General features: G+C 38.7%; 1 protein-coding gene across 2 annotated transcripts; it reads left to right on the forward strand.

Annotated features, from left to right (window-relative positions):
• The first annotated feature begins 2863 nt into the window (after positions 1-2863).
• Positions 2864-26998, forward strand: LOC114243686 (putative peptidoglycan muropeptide transporter SLC46). 2 transcript variants are annotated; one of them, XM_028175274.2, is made up of 5 exons: positions 2865-4229; positions 14485-14586; positions 25477-25698; positions 25787-25943; positions 26796-26998. In XM_028175274.2, the coding sequence occupies exons 1-5, from the start codon at positions 3206-3208 to the stop codon at positions 26893-26895; spliced, it is 1605 nt and encodes a 534-aa protein (XP_028031075.2). In that variant the 5' UTR covers positions 2865-3205; the 3' UTR covers positions 26896-26998. The 2 variants fall into 2 exon arrangements, with proteins under 2 accessions (XP_089591257.1, XP_028031075.2); XM_089735131.1 differs by lacking the exon at positions 14485-14586 and having other exon boundaries at positions 2864-4229.
• The last annotated feature ends 202 nt before the right edge of the window (positions 26999-27200 follow it).

A 27200-nucleotide genomic window follows, 5' to 3' on the forward strand; every position in this document is an offset into this window, starting at 1 on the left:
ATACAACAAAAATCATTTTTGAATTTTTTTCTATTAAACTAAGTAGCCTTGCCTTTTCATGAGTTCTGTCTCATGCGAGGGTTGGACGTTGGTTGTTGAGCGACAGGAGGTTTTAGTCGGTTCGACTCCGACATGCCCCACCCTCCATACCCAGTGGGAGTCCGGCGATTTCCTCCGGACAAAAAAAAAAAAAAAGCGTCTTGATAAAAAACAAAACCAAAGCAACTCTTAGATAGAAAACATCATCCAAATTCATACTTATTATAAACAAGACCGGTGACTAATGTCAATAGAGAAAGATAGTCGACCGACAGTGTAGGGAGATCCTCAATGAAGTCTAAATGACCGAGCAGTAGGAGCAGGAAGAAATTAATAAAACAAATTTGAGAAATTTTACGATAAACAAATTTAAAACTGAAATTTATTAGCCAGACAAACTAGTTTATCATCATAAAACAAGGATGACACTAGTGAGAGCAAGGTAGGCTCGTCGAAATGAGCAATAAACATCACAGAAAAAATTACCAAAGTGCTCTTTAAGAGATTGCATTTTTGAATTTAGCTTTTTCTTATTTGAATTTTGAGGAAACGAAAAAGCGACACTGAAAGAGACAAACATATATCTATAGGATGAAGACTGCGAGAGAATGACAAAAAATACCTTTGAAGGTTTCAATTCCAAAGTCTTCTTTTTCCTACCCTAATCACTGTTAGCCTGACTATTCTAGCTACATAGTTCTAATGCCTGCAAACTCTCCAACCGAGCGTTAATCCTTCATTCCTAAAAAAATTAAAACTTCTATCGTAATCTGCCTTTTCGTTTCATTATTATAAGCACGTACAATTTTCAGAACAATAACAGATAGCTTACAAATTATTATGCCTTAATTAAGTAATTCTGTTATCTGTATATTTCCGGCATTGTACCTGTGAAGGCGAATGCGTGGCCAAGGCTCAGAGACTCATAACGGTAACATAGTAAGTACCGTAGACACGAACATAAAAACTAACCCCACTGTTTCTTCTACCTGTTGTAGGTAAAGGCGAGCAAAGGAAACGTTTAGAATTAGGACCCTTTCCGCCTGTTTATAATATGACAGGGGACTTGCGATACTACAAAAATATTTTAAAAAAACGTGTGGCACTTGGGAACTGCCGCGGTAAAGCTATTGCATAGCATTTTTTATCAACTTATGCAACTATAATTAGACAATGATAATTTAATATTAAAACAAAAATAAAACAAGACTATATTAAACATTAATAAAAGCAAAACATTACCTGTCCCCTACACACTCATAAACTAGACCGCGCGAGAGAGAGATGGGCAGACTTTTCATGATGCGCATGCAGTGTGACGTCACGCCATGCGCTTATTCACAAACACTACACAACCGCAACTTGTGAATGTGTTGAACGCGAGCTACATAGTAGGCTTAGTGGGGGTGTCATGTTATTTCGTTACGGAATTTCTTGATTCAGTCGCCGCGCTCAAAGCCCGCGATAAAATCTACGCAATAGCTTAAAAACGACTGATAGTTTGTCTGTTTAGTCCCTGTGATGCAAAGCGTTGGAATTTGTAAACATCTGGGCCTTTATTTTTTGGGCATCCAGTGATTTTATACGACGTTAACTACTATTTTGAAGTAAAGTATCGCAAAATTTTCAAATTTGTAAATGGTACTTTTATAAACTAAATACAAAATGGAACGAAGGAAAATATGCATGTACATATTTTTGTTATAATGCTTAATAAATACTTAATAACAAATGGACTTATTTTTGTTTCATTTTAAGAGATACTTAATTTTGTGTCATTTAATTAATATATTCGTGAGCGAGATAAAACTAGATCCGGTTTTTATTGCCGAAGCAATAGATAGGGGATAACACCATCGAGTCCCTTATCGCACCCTGGGGTGAACTCACAAAAACTCGGTGTGGACTAAACAAATGTTTCTTAAAACTAGTGGTCCCGTAGTAGTCGAAATTCGAGTATAATTAATTGAAATCATAAGTTTGATGAACATTATTGTGGTTCTATTGTCAAAGATTTATTATACTTCTTTAATCACAGATTTCGGCAAGACTACACTATAGACAAATATAATATTAACCTATTCTCAATTTGACCATAGACTATAAGCAATAACAAAAGTTTGACAATAAACAAATAGTATGCATGCGTGTGTATGTCAAATACATGGTAGAGTGCGTAAAGTTTTTTTATTGATTTAATGTACATATTATTAATGCATATTTTTTTTAAAATATAATCATTCTGCACTCCTTCTCTTTATTCTCTATAAATAGGAAATTGTATACTCCTCCGTCCGCGCAATTTTCGTAAAAAGGGATACAAAGTTTTTGCTTCACGTATTAATTTAAAGATATTTATGTACGGAACGCCTCGATTTAGAAGCTGAAAGCTTCTATGTCAACTCGTTTTAAAATACGACAACGATATAATGCAATGACATGCGAGATAACACAATTGTATAGCGTATTTCGTCTTTAGTGTGGGCGTCAAACAGGCTTTGATATTTAAGGAGAAAGTTTCCTATGTTTACAAAAATCCAAAAATTCCCCGCCTGTTATAGATAGGTACGACAAGACGTTTGGCTAGTTCTGATTATGTTTAAGAAAATTATTAAAGAAAATGAAATCGCGGTTATTACCAAGGTCATCAATTTGTACGATACTCGTTTGTTTTCCTTTATTGAGTGCAATAACATTAATAAATAAAGAGAAATGACGTGACATTCTTATCCTACATAATGATTCCTGATAACAAAGGATTTGTTAACAAACATTTTTAACAAAGCACTCCGATTCGGTACGAATGTTTGTACAAGTGCTAACTATTTGTCATTTAAGACGAAAACATTACACGAAGTACACGAACGTCCGCCGAAGAACAATGTTGGCTGATGCGTAACTCGAAGTGTAAGAAGATAAATTAGTTACATATTTATTAAAAGTGGTGTCGTCGATAGTGAGACCTGTATTATCGTAGCAGTCGAGATGCGAGCGACTCGTATGCACCGCCGCACACCCATATCGCGCTTAATTCCTGACATTTACTGCTCAAGTTTTTAGAAACGACAGTCGAAAAGTCACGGATTAACCGTATAGTCAAGTGCGGGTGACGCGGGCGCCGCAGACGCAGTGTTGTGTGTGAAGTAAATATTCTTTATCACGTTTTATGTTACTTTTACTAACTCTTACTTTCACTGGCACGAACATGTTGACGAGCACTGAAAACAATTCTAGCGTCAACGAGCTAGCCAATTCGAATACACTGCTCACCGGAACCTCCAGCGGAACATGGAGAGAAAAATCGAAAATAATTTTGAAACAAATAAAATACGTACTTCGAGAAACGACAGTAGAACCCTGCCTTTTTATGTACATGATGTGCACGTCTATTTCAAGTCTGGCGGTACAAAGTATGCACCTGGAAAAGGCTTGCAGAGTCAATTTTAATTACGGCGACGATATCTGTGACCGTTTGAGATTAAGGAACACAACAGGACTCGACGAAGAAGTGAACAACGTTCAATCATTAGTCGCCAAAGTAGTCGCTTGGAAGTTTCCTCTTCAAACCATAATTCCCGCCATCATGGTGATATTCGTCGGAGCCTGGAGTGATAAATACAAAAAGAGAAAAATATGTATTGTATTCCCTTTCATCGGCGAGATACTTTCAAATACAGGACTTCTGTTCGCCACGTATTATTTCCAAGAGCTGTCGCTGACGGCGACAGCGCTGATTGAAGCGTTACCCGCGGCGTTTACTGGAAGCTATGTGATTATATTTATGGGCATGTACAGTTTCATGGCAGACAGAACCACGGTCGAGAGCAGAACGTTTAGGTTGGGGCTTGTCACGATATGCGTCACGTTGGGGACACCGACCGGCACTGCCCTCAGCGGCATATTATTACGTGCTCTGGGTTACTATGGAGTGTTCTCATTGTTACTCGTCCTGTATTTTTTATCGTTCTTGTACGGATTAATACGTCTCGAAGATGTGTTACCAATCGAAGAGAGCGCTAGTACCATTACTAGGTACACGATGCAGAACAAGAGGTTGAAAATGTTGCGTGAGGTCTGTCAATTAGTTGCAAACACAGTGATGGTCGCATTGAAGCCTCGCGCGTTTCAAGGCAGAACACAAATATTTTGCATTTTAGCACTATATTTGCTGATGGTTGGACCTCTGTACGGTAAGTGTTTTGTATTTTCGGTTTGGTGAACATTAAATTTGAAAAAAATATCGCCCTTAGAACCTAAATACCAAGTGACGATCTTTAAAGTTTATTGCTCGCGCAATCAATTTTTTTTCCAAATCTTCAATATTTTGTTCCGTGTGCAAAACTGGTTTTTACTTAATACGGCATTGAAATAAACTATGAAAGATACTTGTGATGTTCTATATAAATTTAATGGATTAATTTTGTACATGATTGTTTTATTTGTTTAACTATAACTTGTATCACCTTTATCACGGAATGAAATGTAAAAAAATCCTAAGTGTATCTATCTCTAAGATATTTCGGGTAAATTATAAATAATTCTGTACTTAATTTTTTATTTTATTTAACATAACGAGGTTTTGCCCCGCGATTGGAAATTTTAAAACGGTGTAACTTTTATTAAATAATATTAAATAATCAATCTTATTCTTTTGATCATAAAGTACTACTTAATTTTTCTTCAAGGTAATCATAACGAGTTGAAATTAACTGGCTTAGGCCTACAATAAAGTGTATACATACACCACACCTTTCGATTCGTTAAATATATATTGGCAATCAGTATTTAATGCTAACCGGTTGTAAGGATAGTGTTTTATGTTCTCAAATCACGAATACACACTTCTGAGTTTTCTCATAAATACTTACGACTGGTGGCGAGTAAAATATCAATCTCAGATCCTTTATCTCAATCTCTATTTAATTCGTAACAGATTTACTGCACTTAAACAGACAAACAAAATTGTGGCACCTTTACCTATAGCTTTATTTATAAACGTAATAAAACTTTCAATAATTATACTGTGTTGTCTTTTATGTTGGGAGCCTGTTTCAATCATGATTGAAAGTGACAAAATATGGTGTAAGCGCGTCTGTTAAGATAGAGACGTATAAACAGAGCCGATTTAATGATTATCGTGCAAGATAACTATTATTCTCTCAATAATTATATAGTTACATAATCATTAGTTTTCGTTGTTTATTTGTTGAAGGATATTATATTTATTTTAATATTTACTAGAGATCCTGCAGTAGTCGAAATTCGACTATAATTAATCGGAATTGTAAGTTTGTACGCTATTATGATTGTATTTTATACTTCTATAATCACAAATTTCGCCAAGGCTACTCTATAAAAAATATTAATAAAGACAAACAATATTTAATCTATTCTCAATTTGACCACAGACGTCAAGAACAAAAGTTTGACAATAAATAGTATGCATGCGTGTGTGCGTCAAATACATGGTATGTAGTGTGTGTTATGTTTACTTTATTGATTTAATGTATCTTTTATGCATTATTTAAAAAATATATTAGCATTGTGCACTTCTTCTCTATGTTCTCTATAAATGTGGAAAATTTCATACTCCTCCGTCCGCGCAATTTTTGTAAAAAGGGATACAAAGTTTTGGCTTCACGTATTAATATATAGATAATAATATAAGAAAATTCTTATTTCTCTGTTTGAAATGATGCTACGTCAAACAATAGCTGTAAATATAATGTATTTGCTTAATACGGAAGCTACATGATTATTTATGCATTTAATTAATTCTTCGTCCAAACTAACCTCGAATTGTTATATAATCATTTTGCGGCTTTATACTGTTTCTTTCCTGCTTATTCTTACACAATTTAATTTAGGAAATTAATAAGACTTGCTAAAAAAGAAATTGTCTTCAATATAGATAGATTCGTATCACTAGATCGTCATCGAATGTAGATGTTAATATATTCTAATGTAATGTTTTCATTGAAGATATATTAACAGATGAAAACACAGCCCAATTAGAGCCTCCTCATTCGTTTTTTGAAGTTTCCGACATTTATTCAATTACAGTAATGTAAAATAACAATCACAACACATATATTATTTTAATTGTATGTAATTATTTTATTAATATACAAGCGTATATAAAATCACACACACTCTCAGTGTAATATTCTCATACGTATGTATTTCCTTTTTCTAAGATTTAAATGAAAATATCTTAACACTAAAGGCATCAATCAATGAAGATTCTAGGTTTTTTTTTTTTAAATTTGAATTTCAAATCGTGTTTGATTTTAATCTTATATTAAAATATACTATCTATAATGTACAAAAATTTAAATTTTCCTTGCATTTTTTTTCCTCTGCGCGTTAATAATAATAATAACCGGGGGTAAGTCACATACGATCATTGGGCCCTAAACTAGGTTTCTCTGTACTATGGGAATCAGAGACTGATATACATACTTATATACGATTAAATAGATACACATATAGATATTATGTGAATTGAACCCACGACCGTCAGCCAAGAAATCAGGAGCACGAATTACTGCATCATTAAATTAGTCGGTCTGAGAATATGTCATTTGTATTATATATTTATTTATTTCTTTATTTATTAAGTCGCACCAACAAAGTGATCATCAATACAAAACATTGACAAATTGACAAAAGTTCATGGCAGATGTATAGTAAATACAAATTCGCCTTATACCTCTCATGTAGAAAAATAAAAATAAAAATCTGTTACCTATCGACAATCAAAATTAATAATAGAATGATGAGTCTTTCTTTTTTTTTTCTCTTCTCCTACCTAAGCTGGTAGCCTTGAGAGGCTATTCCAGCGTAACCTTAAGTAGTAGGTGAGCTCACGGGGCTCAAACCTGACGACGTTGCTAACTCGAACCCTAGCAATAGCCGTGCTTCGCAGAATCTACCACCGGATCGGAAACGCGACCCACTGAGAAGATCTGGCGAGAAACTCAGTGGGTTGTGTCTGAGGGTTAATTTACTCGTCGAGCCCTTCGTCGTAAGCGGCAGGTTCGACGAGAACGGTGACCGGTGCTTGAGGTACCTAAAAGCACCGTTAGTGGATCGGGAGGATCCGAGATGACGTGTATGATGAGTCTAATAGAACAATCCACATATTTTAATTCGTTTAATCTATCTGATAATATAGATAACTTATATCTTAGAAAATATTGTAAATAATTCGCCGATAAATTAAGTACTTAACAACGTTCGCTAAGGAAAATGTATGTGGAAATTCGTTTTGTATTTAACCTGTCGAACAGGAATAACAAGAGTTAACACGTAATCCTTGACTTCAATAACTATCAGTCATTACGTATTCTAGAACTTCCTATGCACGTATGGCATATTAGGTATCTCTTTATAAATAAAATAGAATTAAATTTTGAATTTCGAAATTAACAAGTATTTGAAATATCAACAGCAAGCAGGCGATGACCTCGTTTATGTACTAAGATAAATAAACATGTTTACCCGATGGTGAGTGTTTACCGTCGCCCATGGACTTCAGCAATGCCAGGGGCAGAGCCAAGCCGCTACCTACCGTTTAATACTCTCCACAAGCCTCGTTTGACGAAGGACATGTCATAGCGCTCGGGAAACACCGTGGAGGGGACCTCATTCCATAGCCGGATGGTACGTGGCAAAAAATACCTCTAGAAACGCACTGTGGATGAACGCAGTGGCTCCAGGTAGTATGGATGAACTCTACTCCGGTGGCGGGCGGTGCGATAGTAAAAACAAGATGACCGTATCATCTCGAACAATTTCTCAGAGCACTCCCTACTCGATTAGCCATCTTAATTAATAAAATATATCCATGTTACATATCAAAACAGAATCACATTAAAACATAGAATTATATATATGTATTTATGAAGAATATTTGATAATACGACAACACCAATACAATGCTTGTTTCCAGAAAAGTCTTAAGCATTACCAAGAAAATAAAGTTAATTGTAAACAAACTTATAAAGATGTTAGCTTGGGAAACTAGTAGTGTTTTAAAGGGGGACTGAACCCGTCGATATTTCCCGTTATCCTCTCGGTTAGGCAAACGATTAGCCAGTCCCATAGACAGTTATTACGTAATGTAGTATTAAAGAGTGTTATTTTTACTTTTTTCCACTTGTGTCCGCGAACAGCTATTTAGAATTTATATTTAAATAAATTTTACACCAGGCCTAGAAAGAGTTACCACAAGTTTTTTTTTTGTTTTTCACGTGACAACGTCTTATAATTCGATGGAGCCGGCTGTGTGCACGAAAAACATGACTCATGTGGCGTTACCTCGCTCTGAGGCATTCCATTAAAGGCTTGAAGTGCAAGCGAGAGCGCGCAACGAACGACAAAGAGGCACAATCGGCCTCCGCGTTCGGCAGCGTTCGACATCTGTCTCTCTCCTACTTGAGTGAGCGATGCATCCGCGTGGACAGCTGCTATACAATAATACATTTACATGTTTTCGTCAAGTATGAAGTCCAAGAAGTGAAGTGAAGATCCTTCAGTATTTTCTTATGACGTTGTCACGTTCAACTATCGTCAGTAGACCGACTTTACAGACAACCGATTTTTTTTTTTTTAATAACAGAGACGTTTGCCGGTGGTTCAATACGAGTTTTTGACAAGCTTTTATTTATCAATCGTTGGGAAGTAAATGGTTTTAAAGCCCGACCTACCTCGTATCGCTAAGGTGTATTAAAATTATTGCTTGCGAAGTAATGAAACTATTGTATATAGTGTACAGATAAACTTCGACGATGGTAGAAAAACCGTCAAATGTGTTCACGTGTTTTTTGTTGTAAAATCTTAAAAAAACAGACTTAAATAGCAATCCAAACTAACAATTAATTCCACTTTTTTTCCTATTAAAACTGGTCAGGATTATTAGAGAGAAGTTATGTTATTGCATTGTCATCGATCCTTGATGTGTGTGCAAATTTTTAGGTTATAGGACACCTCGGAATCGGATAAGTACGATCAAAGATTCCGTTGTAGACAAATATACATATATACAAACTAAGCTTATAAAGGTTACATATATACAACACGCTAAAATACCACCCAGTTCATCCAAATTTTCGGTAAGTAGCGGTTTGGCTCTGCCCCTGGCATTGCTGTCCATGGGCGAAGGTAATCACTCACCATCAGGTGGGCCGTATGCTCGTCTGTCTACATAGGGCAATAAAAAACAAAAGTAGCTCTAGGATACAATAACAAACATTTATTTTCTATCTCATTTGTCTGTTTTAATTACCTATGTTTTCCGAGAAGTTAGTTTAGCTACAAAGCGATTATAGAAAACTGTGTAAAATGATAACACGGTCGTGGTTCGGCTGTGTCACGCCCGTCTCATAAAAACAGAACCGTAAGTACAACGATTGGGCACGTTTATTCATTTTATTGTGTCATTTGAATAATAGTAAATAAACAGGTAAATATAAAAATAAATAAAAAAAGAGCATTCATTCATTCGACTCGATTTACAGGCATATCAGATTATATGGAATTCTATAATGAAAAACTACCACTACATAAAGCTATTACAAAATTCCGAACTCTAATATCAATTAGATACTCACTCAATTTACTAGCCCGATGACGTATACATCCTCCAAGTCGATTCCGTTGAACCCTAAAATTGGCGCCACGGTTGGCTACACAACAGCTCATAATTAGGAACGACGAGGATATTACGAAAATTAAAACGAAGTCTTATTCAAATTCATTTTAAAAATCTAAAAAGCTAAAAAACGAATTACAAACTTTGTTTACAATTTTTTTTTTTTTAAACATTCACGCCACGTTAACTCGTCCCGTGCTAAGTTCGTAAAGAACTTGTATTACAGGTACCACATAACGGAAATAAATGTAAGATTTTTATTATACACATACATTTAGTAAATAAACATCTATAATCCCGGAAAAGACCGCAGACCGAAAGAAATAATTACCGCATTACTGCTTCACAGCAGAAATAGAAATAGGTATTAGAATAGTACCCATTCCTTATTTAAATGAATTACTACTATTAAATAAATTACAAAGCAAAATTCGTTAAAAGTACGAAACGTTACAAGTAAATACAGTGGTTGGCACTTGACTTGTAAATAAACATACAAGTTAATATCGAATCAACACTACATGCAGCCCATTGAAAATATTTACATTAGATTATTTAAATAAAATATTAATACGTGAAGCAAAAACTTTGTATCCCTTTTTACGAAAATTGCGCGGACGGAGGAGTATGAAATTTTCCACACTTAAAGAGAATATAGAGAAGAAGTGCACAATGATAATATTTTTTTAAAATAATGCGTAAAAGATACATTAAATCAATAAAGAAAACATTATACACACTACATACAATGTATTTGACGCACACACGCATGCATACTATTTATTGTCAAACTTTTGTTCTTGACGTCTGTGGTCAAATTGAGAATAGATTAAATATTGTTTGTCTTTATTAATATTTTTTATAGTGTAGCCTTGGCGAAATTTGTGATTATAGAAGTATAAAATACAATTATAATAGTGTATAAACTTACAATTCCAATTAATTATAGTCGAATTTCGACTACTGCGGGACCTCTAGTTTAAATAAAATTAAGTAAAAATACTGGTAGGGAAAAACTTGAAGAATACATTTCTAAAAAAAATATGTCTGTTTCCATTATCGTCTTGGTCCTCCATTATCGTCACGCCGTATTTTCTAGATTGTTTTAAAACGCGTTTTGTTTCGCTAAGATTTGACTAAAGCAATACTTACTGGCATTTTTGCGGGTCTTTCAATAAAATGTAGATCTAGCAATTTCAAGAATACCTCTCAATCAAGTGCTAACAAATTCGAGTAAGTCACATCTAAGTTTAACTGTACTCAACATCCATAAGACTATTTTTTTTGTCTAAATATTTGCAGCAGTAGATATCACGTGTCGATAAAGAGTATCATCATATGGCCAGAGGCGCTTTCTATTGTCAGAGGCTAAAACCCACTGTGGATCGCTGATAGTAAGGTAGCAATGGTGTGGTATGTGGAAACGGTTTGCTTCTCTGTCAACATAAGACCATACTAATAAAAGTGTCGTTGGTAATTCTTACTTAAAATACGATTTTACTCTTTTGATCACATTGATTGTATTAACAATCGCGTTACGTCATTAGAGATCAAACATTATTTTATCATCTACTCGCTTATTACTAAGCCCAATAGAGTTTCGGAGACATTATTATATCTCATTCAGAGTTAGAAAATCTCTTAATACTACAAAATTCCGTCGTCTACCAAATATTTCTGCTATTGTCTGAATTCCCGATTTGGTCTATACTCTACATATATTTAAGCCCTTAATTTCACGCTTGAACAACTGCTCATGTTAATAATTAAGAAAATGTTTTCACGTGTACTTGAATCAAAAGTTACTCGTTCATACAAAGTCATGAAAGTTTATATTATGATAATTTTATTTGCAACGAGCATGAGACCGTGGCTTTGGATACATTTTACAGTTAACTTTTTTATTCATCAACCGTATTGGCCCAAGGAGACATTAATGTTGTAGCTACTAAACCAGGTGTAGAATATGATTTTTGATGTGAAACATCTATAGCCGCACGTAAAACCGATTTCTGGCGTGGCGACGCATGCCGTGGCGACGCCTCGCCATGCGCAATCGACTGTGCGATTCTCTCCCACTCGATCCGGCGTCAAGCCATCTCTCTCGCTACATTGAGCTCGGATACCTATAGTGTATACTCCGTAGTGTATACAGTGTTGTTTACTACAGTACACATAACCTGTGTTTTACTTGAAAACAAATTATTTTTTCGTAATACATATTTTATTTTATCATTATAACATATTTAGTTCCTATCACAATCTGTTCTTTTCTGCATATTACTTTTACAAAATAATGTCGATGTTTCACATCTGCCAGGCGTCCCGTGACGACTCACATTTTTTATTTGTTTTTTTTTTTTCGATCGTGATTGAATTCGCCAGCTATTTCGAAATACAAAATTACTAATCAACTCGATACAATACAATACGATACATGATACAAAAAAACTGTCTCAATAAATCGTTAAAAAGTAAATTCAAATGAGCCCAATTTTTGTGGATAGTACATAAACGCACAGACGAAAATCGTGCTTTGTTACATGTAATAGATTTCTACACGTAATGTCCGTGACCGCGGAGACACGTGCCGCCATTGACACAGTGCCTACGAATTTTATGTAACATATCGTGTAGCATTTGCTAATAACCACGAAATGATTTGTTTAATGTGTATGCCCTTATGAACAAAATAAAAAAAAAAGACTAAGCAGCTCTAATAACCAATTTGACAACGATTTATTGATCGAAATACAAGCTTAACAATGTTTTCTTATATTTTCAAAATACATAACTATAATATAACTACTTTTTGAATGAGTTAAGCTCGCCTTTGTACATAGTATTTAGACATTCTTTAAATCTGTTCTTATTGTATTTTCTTTTTGTGTACAATAAGTATAAATAAAAAAAATAAAAATAAAAAATTTAACTACTTTTTCAGTTTTCTAATAATAATGTACGTACAAAAACTGTAAAGCATACGAAGCGTCGGAAATAGTTAGTTAACAACCTCGAACTATTAACTTTATTAGTAAAATTAACAAATCAAATTTAATCATCATCAAAATAAATAATACTTTCTGCATTACAATAATGGTGCTCACTGCTCGGTTACAACAAAGATACGGAAGTTAGATCACTAAGTTATATACCCATATGAGATTTTTTAACTAAAATGTCTACAAATAAAAGCCGATTGTATAATACTCCCTCTGGCAGAGTTCTGAGTATTAGGTACTGGGACATTTTCTATCTCAATTTCAGGGTTTAGTTCAAGTTCATTAGTCACTAAACAAATGTTGTGTAGGACAGCACAATAGACTATAATATTGCTTGTATTTAGTGTATTGTTTTGTAATAATCTATACAAACAAGCAAAGCGTCCCTTTAATACACCATTTACGCGTTCAATAATGTTTCTTGTTAATACATGTGCTCGATTGTATCTGTGTTCTGGATCTGTTTGAGGATTCCGCACAGGAGTTTACATAAAGCCAGTTTGCGCGTAACTGCTGTCTCCGACAAGAATGTCACTTTCAGCCAAATCGCCTTCTTCAAATCTCAAACAGCATCTGTTGTTGCTAAATATGCCCGAATCAGGCACAGATCCAGGCTATCGCACAACAATATCATATATTTCCATTTGCGGTCCACCTACTATTTGGACATTGATAGAAAATCAGCCTTGAGGAACGTTCAAGGTACGTCGCGACGTACCTTGACTTGACAGTTCATTTACTCCACTCCGTTGAGGAATTTTTCGAAGGAAGTTTGAGTGGAGTTTATTTTTACGATCAAGCTTAGCAAAACGCGCGTTGGAGGATGAGTTGAGTCGAGGTAAATCGAGTGAACGACTCAAGATACGGAGGTTAGTCTCAGTTTTATAGTACAACGGCTGCCCCACCCTTCAAACCGAAACGTATTACTGCTTCCCGGCAGAAATAGGCAGGGTGGTGGTACCTACTCGTAGGCTATATATGTCAGATTATTATAATTAATGTGCCAGGATTATACTTATTATTATTATTATTATTATACGTAATTTCGGTACTTAACACGTGAGTTAGGGCTGGACCATAACCAATTGATGGTGAAAAAATACAAATTTATTCTTCTAGTAAAATCTCCGGCTCTAGTCAAAACGCGAGATACCAATACGTACGTTGATAAGTAAATATAAATACAGACAAACAAATAAATGTTTAATTAAAAATGGGGTCAGGTAACACTTAGTAATATTTTTATTAAATACTTTTATTTTGCGGACAGACATTTGTTATAGTTTCATAATAGATTAAATGATATTAACCGGGTCACCTCGTGTAAGAGAACAGTTTCTAATGATATTTATGCTTTTGGTAGGGCGTCTTGAAGTGCCACCACCCCGGCTACTTCTGCCGTGTACCAGTAATTTGTTCCGGTTTGAAGGGAGGGGGGGGGGCTGTATTTGTTGTACTGTAAAACTGATACTTGAACTCATGTCTCAAATCGGGTGGCGCATTTAGGTTGTTCATGTCTATGGAGTCCCTTAACCACTTAACACCAGTGGGCTCGTCCACCTATCTAAGCAATTAAAAACAAAGACATCGCTGATGCTTCCAAACACTACAATTTTAAAATTATAATTTGCGTAATTACTGGTGGTGGGACCTCTTGTGAGTCCGCACGGGTAGGTACCACCACCCTGCCTATTTCTGCCGGGTTGAGTAAAGAACGTACTAAAACATCAAGAATGACCCTGAACGCTATGTCATTGTTAATCAAAATTCTATTTTTTTCTTTTGCAGGGGATTCCCAAGTTTCTTATTTGTACACAATAAGGAAATTTGGCTTTACGGAGGTGGAATACAGTATTTATGGGACAATTAATATCGTCGTCGGTCTTTTGGGTGAGAATTTCGTAATATTTTTTCTTTTACTTTATTTCTCAGATCGAAAACCTTCATAAAGGTTCTTGGACTTGGACGGGTCTGGTCAGTTTTATTGCGATGCAAAGAAAATTATTAAAACGACCGTGTCATTAAAGTTTTAGTAATTCAACAAAATTCTCAACTTAGATTTACGGCTTTTTATGCCTTCGAAAGAAGACGTAGGTATCCATCTAATGGAATGCGATTATATTATTCGTTGACATTCGCGAAATCAGGGGCACATTCATGCCTTTATCTACCGCCACGGATTAAAACTTCGCTGTCAATATCTCTATGACCTATAACTAATTAAAATCGTTGGCAAGCCGACTGCACCTGGATTAATAGGGTGACCGAATAATCCGGAGACCAAAGACTCCTATAGGTTCCGGCAACCTCATAACATCAGCTGGGTCTCATACACCCGTCTATGCAAAGAAAAACTTATTATAAATTTTTTTCCTACCTAAGCTGATAGCCATGAGAGGCTATTTCAGCGTAACCTTAACTAGTAGGTGAGCTCACGGGGCTCAAACCTTAGTGATGCTAACACTGACCCTAGCAAGAGCCGTGCTTCGCAGAATCTACCACCGGATTGGAAACGCGACCCACTGAGAAGATCCGGCGAGAAACTCAGTGGGCTGTGTCTAGGGTTGTTATTTATTATATACGGGCGGGTTTACGTACACATGTTAAGCTATGTAGATTTGAGCGAATTCCTTTGTTCGAATTTTGGTATCTAAATGCAGCGGGGTACACACGAAAACACCTTCTATCAGTTTCATTATTAACGTAGGCTGCAACGACCCATTTAGGAGTTGGAAGCGAGACCGCACGTCGGTCAAACTCTCAGACAGATTTGTGCGGGATTACGCTAAAACCGTGCCAATGACGGGGTCGACAGATAATTCTGCAGCGTGAAACTGAAAATTAAATTCAATTCTAAAACAACAATAATAATCTGGACTAATGACGTATGAGCACGCAGGTAGATACCGACATTTGTACCGCAAAGCTGTCATACTTCTCATCAGATCCTTCAGACGTGATAGTCTATTTTGAGGAGAGCATTCACGTTAGTAGCTCCAATCTCCAATTGCCTTATAGGAACACATTTGCTTGAACGTCTATTAAATAAAGAAATAAATGAATATCAAGACTCAGTTAAATTTAGTAAAACAAGTGGTCGCCCGGTAGTCGAAATTCGACTATAATTAATTGAAATTATAAGTTTAAACATTATTATGGTTCTATTATCAAACACTATTTTAATTCGATAATATAATCACAGTATTCGCTAAAACTGCACTATAGATTAATAATATTAAAGACAAACAATATTAATCTATTTTCAATTCGACTACAGACTTTAAAAAATAACAAAAGTTTCCCAATTGACAGTAAACAAAGAGTATATGTTTATGTATGTGTTGTGTCAAATACATGGTAGTGAGTGTAATGTTTTTTTTATTGTACAAAGTTTTTGCTTCACGTATTAATATAGAGATTCAACTCTAGTTCAGATCACCGAAACTCGGGACGAAACACGATATTCGTTTATATTTATTTGTTTAAACCTACAATGGAACTATTCGAATGATAATCCGGCGGTTTTGTTAATTTGAATAACTTTACATAGATAAAGCGAAAACCACACTCAATGTCGTGTCTAAAAAAAAGTACGTAGTTCCCAACTTCTTTTTCCTCAAACACACGGGACAGTATTAACAAATATTTTTCACAAGGTCGATATTAACTGTATTACTCGTTTTGTTTCACTTTTCATTAAATTCATATTGTTGACGTCACTAGTTTATTCTACTAGTTAACTAGGGTAGGATCCTTACTGGTGGTTAGGATCTCTTGTGATTCGCACGGGTGGGTACCATCACCCTGCCTATTTCTGCCGTGAAGCAGTAATGCGTTTCGGTTCGAAAGTCAGGGCAGCTGCTGTAACTACTTATATACTGAGAGCTTAGAACTTATATCTGAAGGTGGGTAGCACATTTACGTTGTAGATGTCTATGGGCTCCGGTAACCACTTAACACCAGGTGTGCTATGAGCTCGTCCACCCATCTAAGCAATAAAAAAAAGGAATGTGAATAAGTAAGATAAAAGTAAGAACTGAGACCTTAGAACTCATGTCTCGAGATGGGGTGACGGAATTTACGTTGTAGATGTATATGGACTCTGGTAATCACTGAGCACCAGGTGGGCCATCCCATCTAAGCAACACTAAAGTAAGATTCGTGTGTTTCAATAGGATTATATATGGATCTTACTACTGCACTATTTACTACTACTGTAAAACTGCACAGTTTTTAAATATTTCTTAATTGCTAATTTTATTTTTCGATTTTATATGCGAAATTTCTTTGCTAAAAACCTTCTAGATTAGTACAGAGAAACAAATCACGCCAGAAGCCAGACGTGTCAGGTTCAAAATACACTAAAACATTAAACTACTATCGCTACTGACAATCTGCCCGTAATAATACCGTTTACTACTTCTGTCTTTATATATTATGATCTTATAAAAAATCCTCTATTTTCACCTAGTTCCTATCTAAAGCACTTTAACATTAAGTGAATTGGGAATATTTTTTGCGCCATTAGTTGAGATCACCTACTTATTTTTGGTATGTTATGTGCCTTCAGAACAGCGAGTTACCAGTTTTCCTATATAACTGACGTATCATATTGGGCAATTGCTTTTACTTTGTACTATCTAAGAGCTCCGACATAGGGATATGAAATAAGAACTTATATCTACGCCAATAAACAAAGAGTTGGGCATCGGTAGGCAGCGGCTGGGCTCTGCCCCTGCCATTGCTGAAGTCCATGGGCGACGGTAACCACTCACCATCAGGTGGGCCGTATGCTCGTCTGCCTACAAGGGCAATAAAAAAAAACACATTAAAATCACATAAAGTCACTTTCTCGAATATGTGTCGAAAATATAGAAACGGTCTTTTTTTTTTTTTTTTTTTTTTTTTTTTTATGATTGAATGTTTACTGGTGGCCCGAAGGCCTTTCCAGTTTCACCAGGACAGGTGGGCGAGCAAAGGCTCAGCCAAGAGGGGTGGGATTTGCTAACAACTGCCCGAGCGCCTCCGAAGGAGACCTAACAACTCAAGAGCAATTGTTTCGCGAATGAATCTACTACCGGATCGGAATCGCGACCCGCTGAGAAGATCCGGCGAGAAACTCAGCGGGCTGATGCATGGGTTAGGTTGCACGTCGACCTCTTTGTCGAGTTCGACGAGTACGGTTACCGGGGTCCCTAAGCCTGCCCCTAGTATTAGAGCTGAAGGCATCTAATGCAAAGGTTATTGGATCTGATGGATCCGTAAGGACGTGTCTAGGGCGTCGACGGTGACTGGCTCCTGCATGATCAGGATTCGGGGAGTAGTCAGCGGCGGCAACGATAAGGCGATTATCATGACGCATAGCCTTATCGAAGTATCGTTCCGACGCTGACTTCATGTATTTCCGAATTGATTCGAGGCCCAGGTCGTCGTGTAGGTCAACGTTCCTCACGAACCACGGAGCCCCGACAGCTAACCTGCAAAAGCGGGATTGTAGGGATTGGAGGGTGTCTATGTGTGTGCGGGCCGCGTGAGCGAACACCACACTCGCGTAAGTCATGACGGGCCTTATGCAAGTTTTGTAAAGTGTCACCTTGTTCCGAAGGGACATTTTACTCCGCTTACAGATCATGGGGTAGAGTCTACCGAGAATAAACGCGGCACGGTCACGGACTGATTTTATATGCGGGCGGAATGTCATCGATGCATCCAGGGTAACGCCCAGGTACTTGACCTTCCTGGCCCAGGGTATGGGTTGTCTAAAGAGAGTAATCGGGGGTGTGAGATTCCTCCTCCTAATCCGGGAGGAAATCCGTGTGGAGCTTCCCCTCTGAAATAGCACCGCAGTACTTTTCGCTGGGTTGATGTCTATGCGCCATTTTCGGAACCACTGTCCTAGGGCTAGGGCTGCGCTCTGAAGCTTCTTCGCGATTAGGGACTTATTTCTACTAGAATAGTAAACAGTCGTGTCGTCGGCGAATAAAGCTAAATGGGTCGGCGGCGACCGGGGAATATCGTTGACGAATAAGCTAAATAGGAGGGGTGAGAGGACAGAGCCTTGCGGGACTCCAGCTGTGAGAGGTCGTGGGGAGGAGCGGGTTCCCTCGACTCGATATCGAAAAGAGCGGTTCGACAAGAAGTCCCGTATGATGAGCACGAGACTATCCGGCACGCCCATGTTGAATAGTTTGAAAATCAAACCATTGTGCCAGACTTTGTCGAACGCTTTTGCGACGTCGAAGAAGAGAGCTCCCGTGTATAACGGTTTTGGTCGATTAAGCCCCACAAGAATGTGCTCCGTGAGGCGGTGCACCTGTTGAACGCATGAGTGATTTGTACGGAATCCGAATTGTTCATCGATAAGAATGCCCTTGGATGAGACGAAGTCTCTGAGGCGTTTATAGAGCAGACGCTCATACAGTTTGCCTAGAGACATGAGGAGGCTAATCGGGCGGTAGCTCGTCGGATGATTTTTTGGTTTACCGGGTTTATGTATGCCGATAACGTCCGCTTCTTTCCACACCGCGGGAAAGATACAGTTCGCCATAGCGGCATTGAAAATAGATGCCAACATCACGATGAGTTGGACGGGTAGAAGTTTAATAACGCGGTTGGATATACCGTCGGAACCGGGAGCCTTGCGAGGACGTAGGTCTTTGATCAAGTCTTTAACTTCCATCGGGGTGACGGGTGGTAACGCATCAGAGGGTGGCAAGGAGGCTCTGCGTTCTACCTCACTGTCTACTAATTCTACATGAACAGGGTCCACGGATTGAGCGCTGGGCGTGCACTGGGTTTGCAATGTATCGGCCAGCAGCTCTGCTTTTTCGTCATCATCGAACGCCGCGAGTCGGCCTGAGGGGCCTACGAGGGGGGGCATAGTTACTACCGTATCCGATTTGAGAGTACGAGCTAAGCGGTAGTAAGACCTTTGGGAGGGCGCGAGTCCTTCTAAGAAATCAGACCATCTGGCATCTCGGACTTCGGCGATGCGAGACTTTACGTCGCGTTGTAGGGCACGCATTCGAATACGATTTTCCGCGGTAGGATACCTGTCGTAGGCGCGTATCGAGGCGTTCTTAGCTCTAAGGAGTTCCCTAATATCGTCGGACAGTTTGAAGCGGTGGAGGAAGTCCTCCGCTACAACTTGTTTCGATGACCTATCTAATGTCGAGGTGATGTGTGACGTTAAGATGTCTATGGCTTCAGCGGTATCCTGAGGAGACGGGATAGAGTCCGGGTTAAACGGGAGCGATGGTGGATCAGATTCAGCCAGGCTGATGCCCAGCGTGTGCCAATCCACCACAGTCCTCGTGACGGGAACGGAATCGGTAGCGCGACCGAGCTTCATAACGACGGGACGGTGGTCTGAATCTAACTCTGAAACTACTTCGATCGAGTGTAAGCGCAGAGTTACGTTTTTTAATAACGCTATGTCGAGTATATCCGGGCGATGCGCGATATTTAGCGGGTAGTGAGTCGGGGTTAGCGGAGCGACGATATCGAAGGCGAGATCATCGACTAACGCGTCAAGCCGCCTGCCATTCGGGGTTGTGGTGTGTGAGTTCCACCTGATGTGTTTACAATTTAGGTCGCCCGCCAGAATGACAGAGCTCCCCATACCGAGCAGCGCCTCGATATCACTGCTTAGAACGATCTTATCCGGTGGAAGATAAACGGACGCGATAACGATCGGCGCGTGTCCCGTCAGTGAGATTCGGCACACTGATGCTTCGATATTAGCGAGCGCGGGAGGATCGAGCGGGACGCAATGCAGGGCTCTTCTATAGTAAATGACGGTACCACCACCACGGGCAGAGAGCCTGTCGTTCCTGACCATGTTATAGTTCGCGATTTTAGGGTCACGGCGCGCGGGCTTAAGTAGGGTCTCCTGCACTAAAAAGATATCAATTTGGTGGTCACGCAAAAAGTCAGAAACCTGATCACGTTGATTTGCGAGACCGTAAGCGTTAAAAAATCCTATCGTTACGGATAGGGGCTTTATTCTACTTATATACGCCATTGATTACCGGCGGAGTGAGGGGAGGACGTACGCATTTAATGACGCGTATACGTCGGCGTATTCCTGCACAACGGCGATAAAGTGTTGTGCAGTGGAGGCAGCGCGAATGGCGTCGCCCAAAGCGTTAACGCGCTCAAAGTTGATCGACTGAAAGAAGTCGATCGCTAAAGCGAGATTGTCGGACGCGGTCGGAGGGCAAGTCGCGGGAGAGGGACGAGTCGCGGGGGCGGGACGAATCGCGGAGGAGGGAGTTGTAGCCGTGTTCGTGTACGGTAGCGGTTTTGCCCAGGCCGAGACACTGGGCACCGGCGCCGGAACGAACGCTGGCTTAGCCTGCGACGCAGAGGGTGCCGAGGCTTTGATGTCTGGGCCGGAAGCTCGGAGGCGGTTTTGGCGGGCGACGCGGCGATTTATTTTAGGGGCTCGGGGGCAACCACGGTAATTCGCGGGGTGACCCTGTGTTCGACACAGGACGCAGCTAGGCGGTTCCGTCGCGGTTTTTTGGTCGCGAGCGCAGAGGGCCGTGGCGTGATCGCCCAAACACTTAACACATCGGGGCCGCGCGTGACAGTTACGGGAAGAGTGCCCGTACAATTGACAGTTATGGCACTGGCTAGGAGTGCCTTTTTTATGGGGGGCTTCGACAGCGATACCAGAGAGCCTACAGACGGTCTGTGTGTTAAAGATTTTCTTACCCTCGGGGGTAGGCTGGAGAGCGACTAGAACCATATTATATGGCTCCCTACCGCGACCGGTGTGCATACGGTGCACAGAATTCACTGGTAGGCCTTGTTCTAACAGGTCGGCTTTTACGAGCTCTACATCTAACTCTTTAGGGATTCCGCGTATTACAACGCGGAGTTCGCGCTCCTCCTGGAGCGTATACGTATGGAAACTTATACGCTCCTTACGGAGGTAAGAAGAGAGGGCCCTATGGTCGTCGGGTGTTTGAACCTTAATTTGAATGCCGTTCGCGAGGTTACGGGCATTCGTGAAATTTATATTTTTGGCCTTAAGGGCCAGGCAAACTCGATCCCAAGCTGCCTTCTCCTGAAGGATAACCGGGGGAGGGGTCTGGGTTTTATTTTGTGCCACCGGACGCGGCGACGGAGTGGCACGGGCTGGGGGCGCAACGGGAGTCTGAGGGCGGGGGCGCGACGCGTTCACGGCTTTGCTAATTTTAGCGGCCGCGGGAGCTCGAGACTCCGCGGCACGCTTCTTACCCTTCTGTACCAGGGTGAATCCATCCGTCGATGAGGCGGGGGCGAGGTCGACCTCCATGTCCGAGTCAGAGTCGGAGCACGAGGAGGCGGGTGCAGGCGACCTACGAGCAAGTGTAGGTGTTTTAGAGGGCGCGACGGAGGCCGCGGATGATCGCTCAGCTGAAACGATGGTCACGGCGGACGACGCAGCAGCTTTTCTCGCCAGTATAGGCGACACGGGAGCGGCAGGCACGACAGAGGCTGCGGTGCTCAATGCAGAAGCTCTGCACGCAGGTACAGGCGACGCAGGAGCAGCGAGCGCGGCGGAGTCCTCGAGAGGGCTCGCAGTGTGATTGGCCTTGAAGGCCAAAAACTCCGAGGCGAGCTGTGGGTGGCGAAGTCGGAGGAATTCCGCGAATACAGCGTCCATGATCGCTGAGTACCCAGGTGGGGCGGCCCCGGGTCTTGAAAACACTCGCCTTGCGGCGAGGCCCCAACTTCTCGGACCTGAGCGGTTCTATTGAACACAGGTGGCAATGCGGCGCGATTACTACAGGACAAAGAAAAAGCACAACAAAACAGAAATTACGAAAAGAAACAAAACAAATAAATACTTGCAGGAAACCACTTTGTCGGCAGATGTACCACGAACACAGAAACAACAAAAGGAAACAAAACAAATAAAAACTTCCAGAAAGAGCACTTAGTCGGCAGATGTACCACAAACACAGGCCGCGCGAACAATGGCCGGGCTAACAAAAGCCGGGCGAACAAAGACCGGGCGATCGAGTGGACGATGAGCACGTCCGCACGTGACGGGTGCCTCTATCGGAATGAGAAACGGTCTGTTTTTGCCCCGTTGCGCTTAAAATCGAAACTTAAGCCTAATGTCTCAAGGTGTATAGTGACATTTACGTCGTGATGTCTATGGTCTTCGGTAACCACTATGAAAAAAGAAATATATATTATATAATTTTTAAACAGTATTACTGGTATTTTCCTTCTTTGTTTTACCTTGAGGCGTAGCATTCAAACACAATTTGCATTAGTGCGATCACGCAACCAGAATGCACAATAAGAAAAATAAAATGTTTTGTATACATAAAATATAATTTTAAATAGCATAGCAAGCAAGTGAAACCCGACCCCGTTCTGTTGTATAGCTAAATACATGAAACACTAAGTGTAAACTGTCTTTTGAAACTATTCGCGTTTTACTTAAAGAATTGAAGTTTCTCCGGCAAAAATATTTCTTTAATTTTAACAACAACTGCGCAATAATCGAGTTGTTCGGATACTGATTTTCGTAATTACGAAACATACAAATATTATGTTTATAGTGTACTTGAATAGCACCAACCTATCTCTTCGAGTCTTTTTTTTTTCCTACCTAAGCTGATAGCCTTAGGGGCTATTTCAGCGTAACCGTGGCTAGTAGGTGAGCTCACGGGGCTCAAACCTGATGACGTTGCTAACACGAACCCTAGCAAGAGTCGTGCTTCGCAGAATCTACCACCGGATCGGAAACGCTACCCACTGAGAAGATCCGGCGAGAAACTCAGTGGGCTGTGTCTGAGAGTTAATTTACTCGTCGCGCCCTTCGTCGCAAGCGACGGGTTCGACGAGAACGGTGACCGGTGCTTGAAGTACCTAAAAACACCGTTAGTGGATCGGGAGGATCCGAGATGACGTGTTTTGGGCGACGTCGACTGCTTTCCATTCTGTCCGCAGGATCGGGAATGTAGTTACCGGCGTCCACGATGAGAGGGTTCTCGTGTCGTGCCGCTTTATCGAAGTGGCCTTCGAGTCGATATCGTGATAGGCGATTATAGTATTTGCCGAAAAATAGGCAATAGCGTTCTCTCGGTGCTATACCACAATTCTGTCTATTTGGTTATAATGAACACTGTTAATCATTCTATACTAGAAGGACTAGAAGGATCTATATCTGGTTCATTATGAGAACAGAATACAATCTATTACACCACAAAAAAAAAACAATACATCATCGAAGCAATTATAATACAAAAGTATAATGGCGGTATTATTAGTGGTTATAATATTTTTTGTTAAATTAATAAATTAGTCAAGTTTTTGTCTTTAAATAAAAACTACATTTACATGTTATAATAATATTTACTTTACGAATCCGTAGAATTTACGATAAACATCGTTTCGCTAAATAAACAACTAACTTAATATCCGATTGTAATATTTTATATTCAACTCGAAAAATAAATTAATTTTGTAAACTAAAAAAAAATATCCTCAACATACAATCGAAAGCGGCTTTCTAAAGCAAAAATAAATAACTTCTCTGAATCAGAAACTGGTTTACAAAAACATTTACATTTAGTTTCGATGGTGATCGGGGAATTTAATTACTACCGTGATCTTGATCAGTTCTCAATGTGACCTTCATTAAAAATAATTACATTCAAAATTTATTAAGAAACTGATGGATTGTGCAACTTACTTTATCAACCTAGGTCAAGGTTCTTACGTTCGCAACACAGTAATCAGTATATCATCCATATGTCTTATCTAAACGTATTTGGGAGTACAATCACGAGACTCATTAAATTCATTGATCAGTTTTATCGCAAGCTGAACTTTGTTGTAGCCGGTCGCCCGCGTTTTCGATTATTTACCCGAAAAGTTTTGGCGGCAACTTACTTTGTTTAACATGTTTTAAGAAAGCGGTTTTATGAGATGACCGGCAGTCGGAAACATTGAAACGCTTTCGATTATTTTCGTTGTCCTTATTTCGTTTACTTACTTTATACCTTTATATAAAAATATATAATAAACTAGCTTTTGCCCACGACTTCGTCCGCGTGGAATAGTTCACAAATAAATATGTAAAATTAAATGTATATTTTTCAATATTTCTGAGAGATTTTCTTATTATTTGTTTCCGTAAGAACCTTGTACAGAGTATTAGAAAACTACAAAAAAAAAATAAGCCAAATCGGTCAAGCCGTTTTCATGTTATGTCGTGACAACGGAAAACGGGTTTCATTTTTATATATATAGAAGATATATGTGTACATATTTATGTAATATTTAACTTTATCAAAAATATCACGCGCAATTCACTAAGCTTTAGAAGCCAAACTATTAGTAGTATTGAATAACTCATTCATTCTCATGATAAACCATATATTTGCATACATATGTTTGTCTCATTTAGTGTCGCTTTTTCGTTTCATCCAATTTCAAATCTCAATGCTTAAAGGAGTATTTGCGTCGAAAATAATTTAGTCATCTAAAAATGACTGTGTATTTATTATGTTACGCAGTTTTTTCCTCGTAAATATCTGATTTCAATCTATTAATGGATTGGTGATGACATACTTTTATCAAATAGCTTTTTGATAAAGTCCAATTAAATCTTAGAATAAATTATACGTATAGATAATGAATAACAGTTTTATATTAATAACATGTCATTGAAACAGATAATTTGGTTTTATCGGCCGGTAGATAGGACATGACTTGCCGAACTAGTAACAAAATTGTCAGCGTTGGTGAATTAATAATTTCTTTCCCCAGGAACTATATTTTGTATATTAGTGCTCAGCAAACGAATGAATGTCCAAGACAGCATTATAGGCGCTTTAGCGGGAGTGAGCAGGATAGCAGGATGCCTCATGTTCGCCCTTGCTCCGACCAGACAATGGTTCTATTCCGCTCCTCTATTCAACATCTTCAGTTTTACTGGTCTGACAGCAATCAGGTCAATAGCTACTAAGAGCGTTCCTACAGAAGAAGTTGGTGAGTTTTCGTATTCATCAATGAAAAAAATTCTTGTTTCTATAAACAAAATTTTCGATGTCTTATTGTTTAATTATTTACTTTTTAGCCAAGCTGAGTGCACTTATAGGCGTCACGGAATCGTTGGCTCCATCAATATACATGCCGGCTTCTAGCTATATCTACATGTCTACTATAGAAACATTTCCGGGTGCATTTTACTTGTTTGATGCAGCCTTAACTGTTGTAGCTCTATGTCTATTCGGGTAAGTACCTACTTTAAAATTATTTTGTTAATTTAAATTTAGACGTTAACGGCAAGAAAAAGCATATCATGGTCTACTAATTTAAAATTATTTCTGTTTCTTGTTACGTATGTAAATAAATTAAGAAACTCATATATAAGAAATTAAAGTGGTCAGGCGTACCAGCTTAGAGAGTAAAACAGATGATGTAATGTACCAAAGTAACTATGACCTTAACTTTATGCCTCAAGATAGATAGCCGTCAGCTTGTCTGCTCATATTAGAACACAATAAAATATGATAAACTGCAAACTATGGGACCAAAGTTTCGCAATTCAAGTTTTTAAAAGCGCCTTTAAGTACGACCTTTTTTACAGATAGTCCGCCGCTTAATTTCTTTAGTTACCGGGGCCCACAGACATTTTATAATAAGTACAACTACCGTGAGTCGAAAACTCAATCGTATTGTATAACGACTCTCCTTGCCTGGAACAGGACATAGCTGCTGCATCACGGCAGAAAGTAGCTCAAAAATGAGTCCTTACCCATACTGATTCACAATGCACCCTACTTACCACCAGTACAGACTGTTAAATCTAAACAGGAAGTAGCATCGACAGTTGATGCACTATTGATTTAGTAGTTAGAAATAACTATTGATTTAGTTAGTTTTAAAATTGTAAAGCAAAATAATATGAGTAATTTTATTTGTAAATATTTTTGAATTAAAAATCAAGATTCTATGGCTATACAACATGATTAGTAATAACATCATAATTGATCTTTTATATCATATTTCAAAAGAAGTGAAGTAAATTAGGAAACCCGTTAATTTCGTAATTGTTATTCGGAAATCCTTTCTTTTATTTTCAGCATGATCTACATTTTAGCGCGAAAGAAAAACATTGTTTTGTCAGCGAATGTAACAAACAAAGAAGAACTAGCAAGAGAGAATGAAATTTCAAGATTTTAATAAACTAAAACTATTTCTATTAAATAGGGTTAAAAAAGACTGGTAGTTATTTTAAATAGTTAGTAAGAAAGCAATATAGATTAAATATAAAGTCCCTTTCTAAGCATTTTATTTATTTTTTACGAAAGAACACCAAAAGAAATACAACAGAACATAAAAAAGCGGAAAAACTTACCTGAGATGTTTTTCTGTTGACGGTAAAACTTAGATAGCATTTTCTGGATTAGCTATATTTTTATTTATTTTTTATTGCTTAGATGGGTGGACGAGCTCACAGGCCACTTGGTGTTAAGTGGTTACTGGAG

The sequence above is a fragment of the Bombyx mandarina genome, chromosome 19, assembly GCF_030267445.1.
Source record: "Bombyx mandarina strain Sakado chromosome 19, ASM3026744v2".
NCBI lineage: Eukaryota > Metazoa > Arthropoda > Insecta > Lepidoptera > Bombycidae > Bombyx > Bombyx mandarina.

Bases quoted from the DNA above. Each gene is read 5' to 3' on its own strand.
- LOC114243686 (XM_028175274.2), top strand. From the start codon at position 3,206: ATGTTACTTTTACTAACTCTTACTTTCACTGGCACGAACATGTTGACG. The intron at 14,587-25,476 runs GTGAGAATTTCG...TTCTTTCCCCAG, and splicing joins TATCGTCGTCGGTCTTTTGG to GAACTATATTTTGTATATTA. The intron at 25,699-25,786 runs GTGAGTTTTCGT...TTTACTTTTTAG, and splicing joins CGTTCCTACAGAAGAAGTTG to CCAAGCTGAGTGCACTTATA.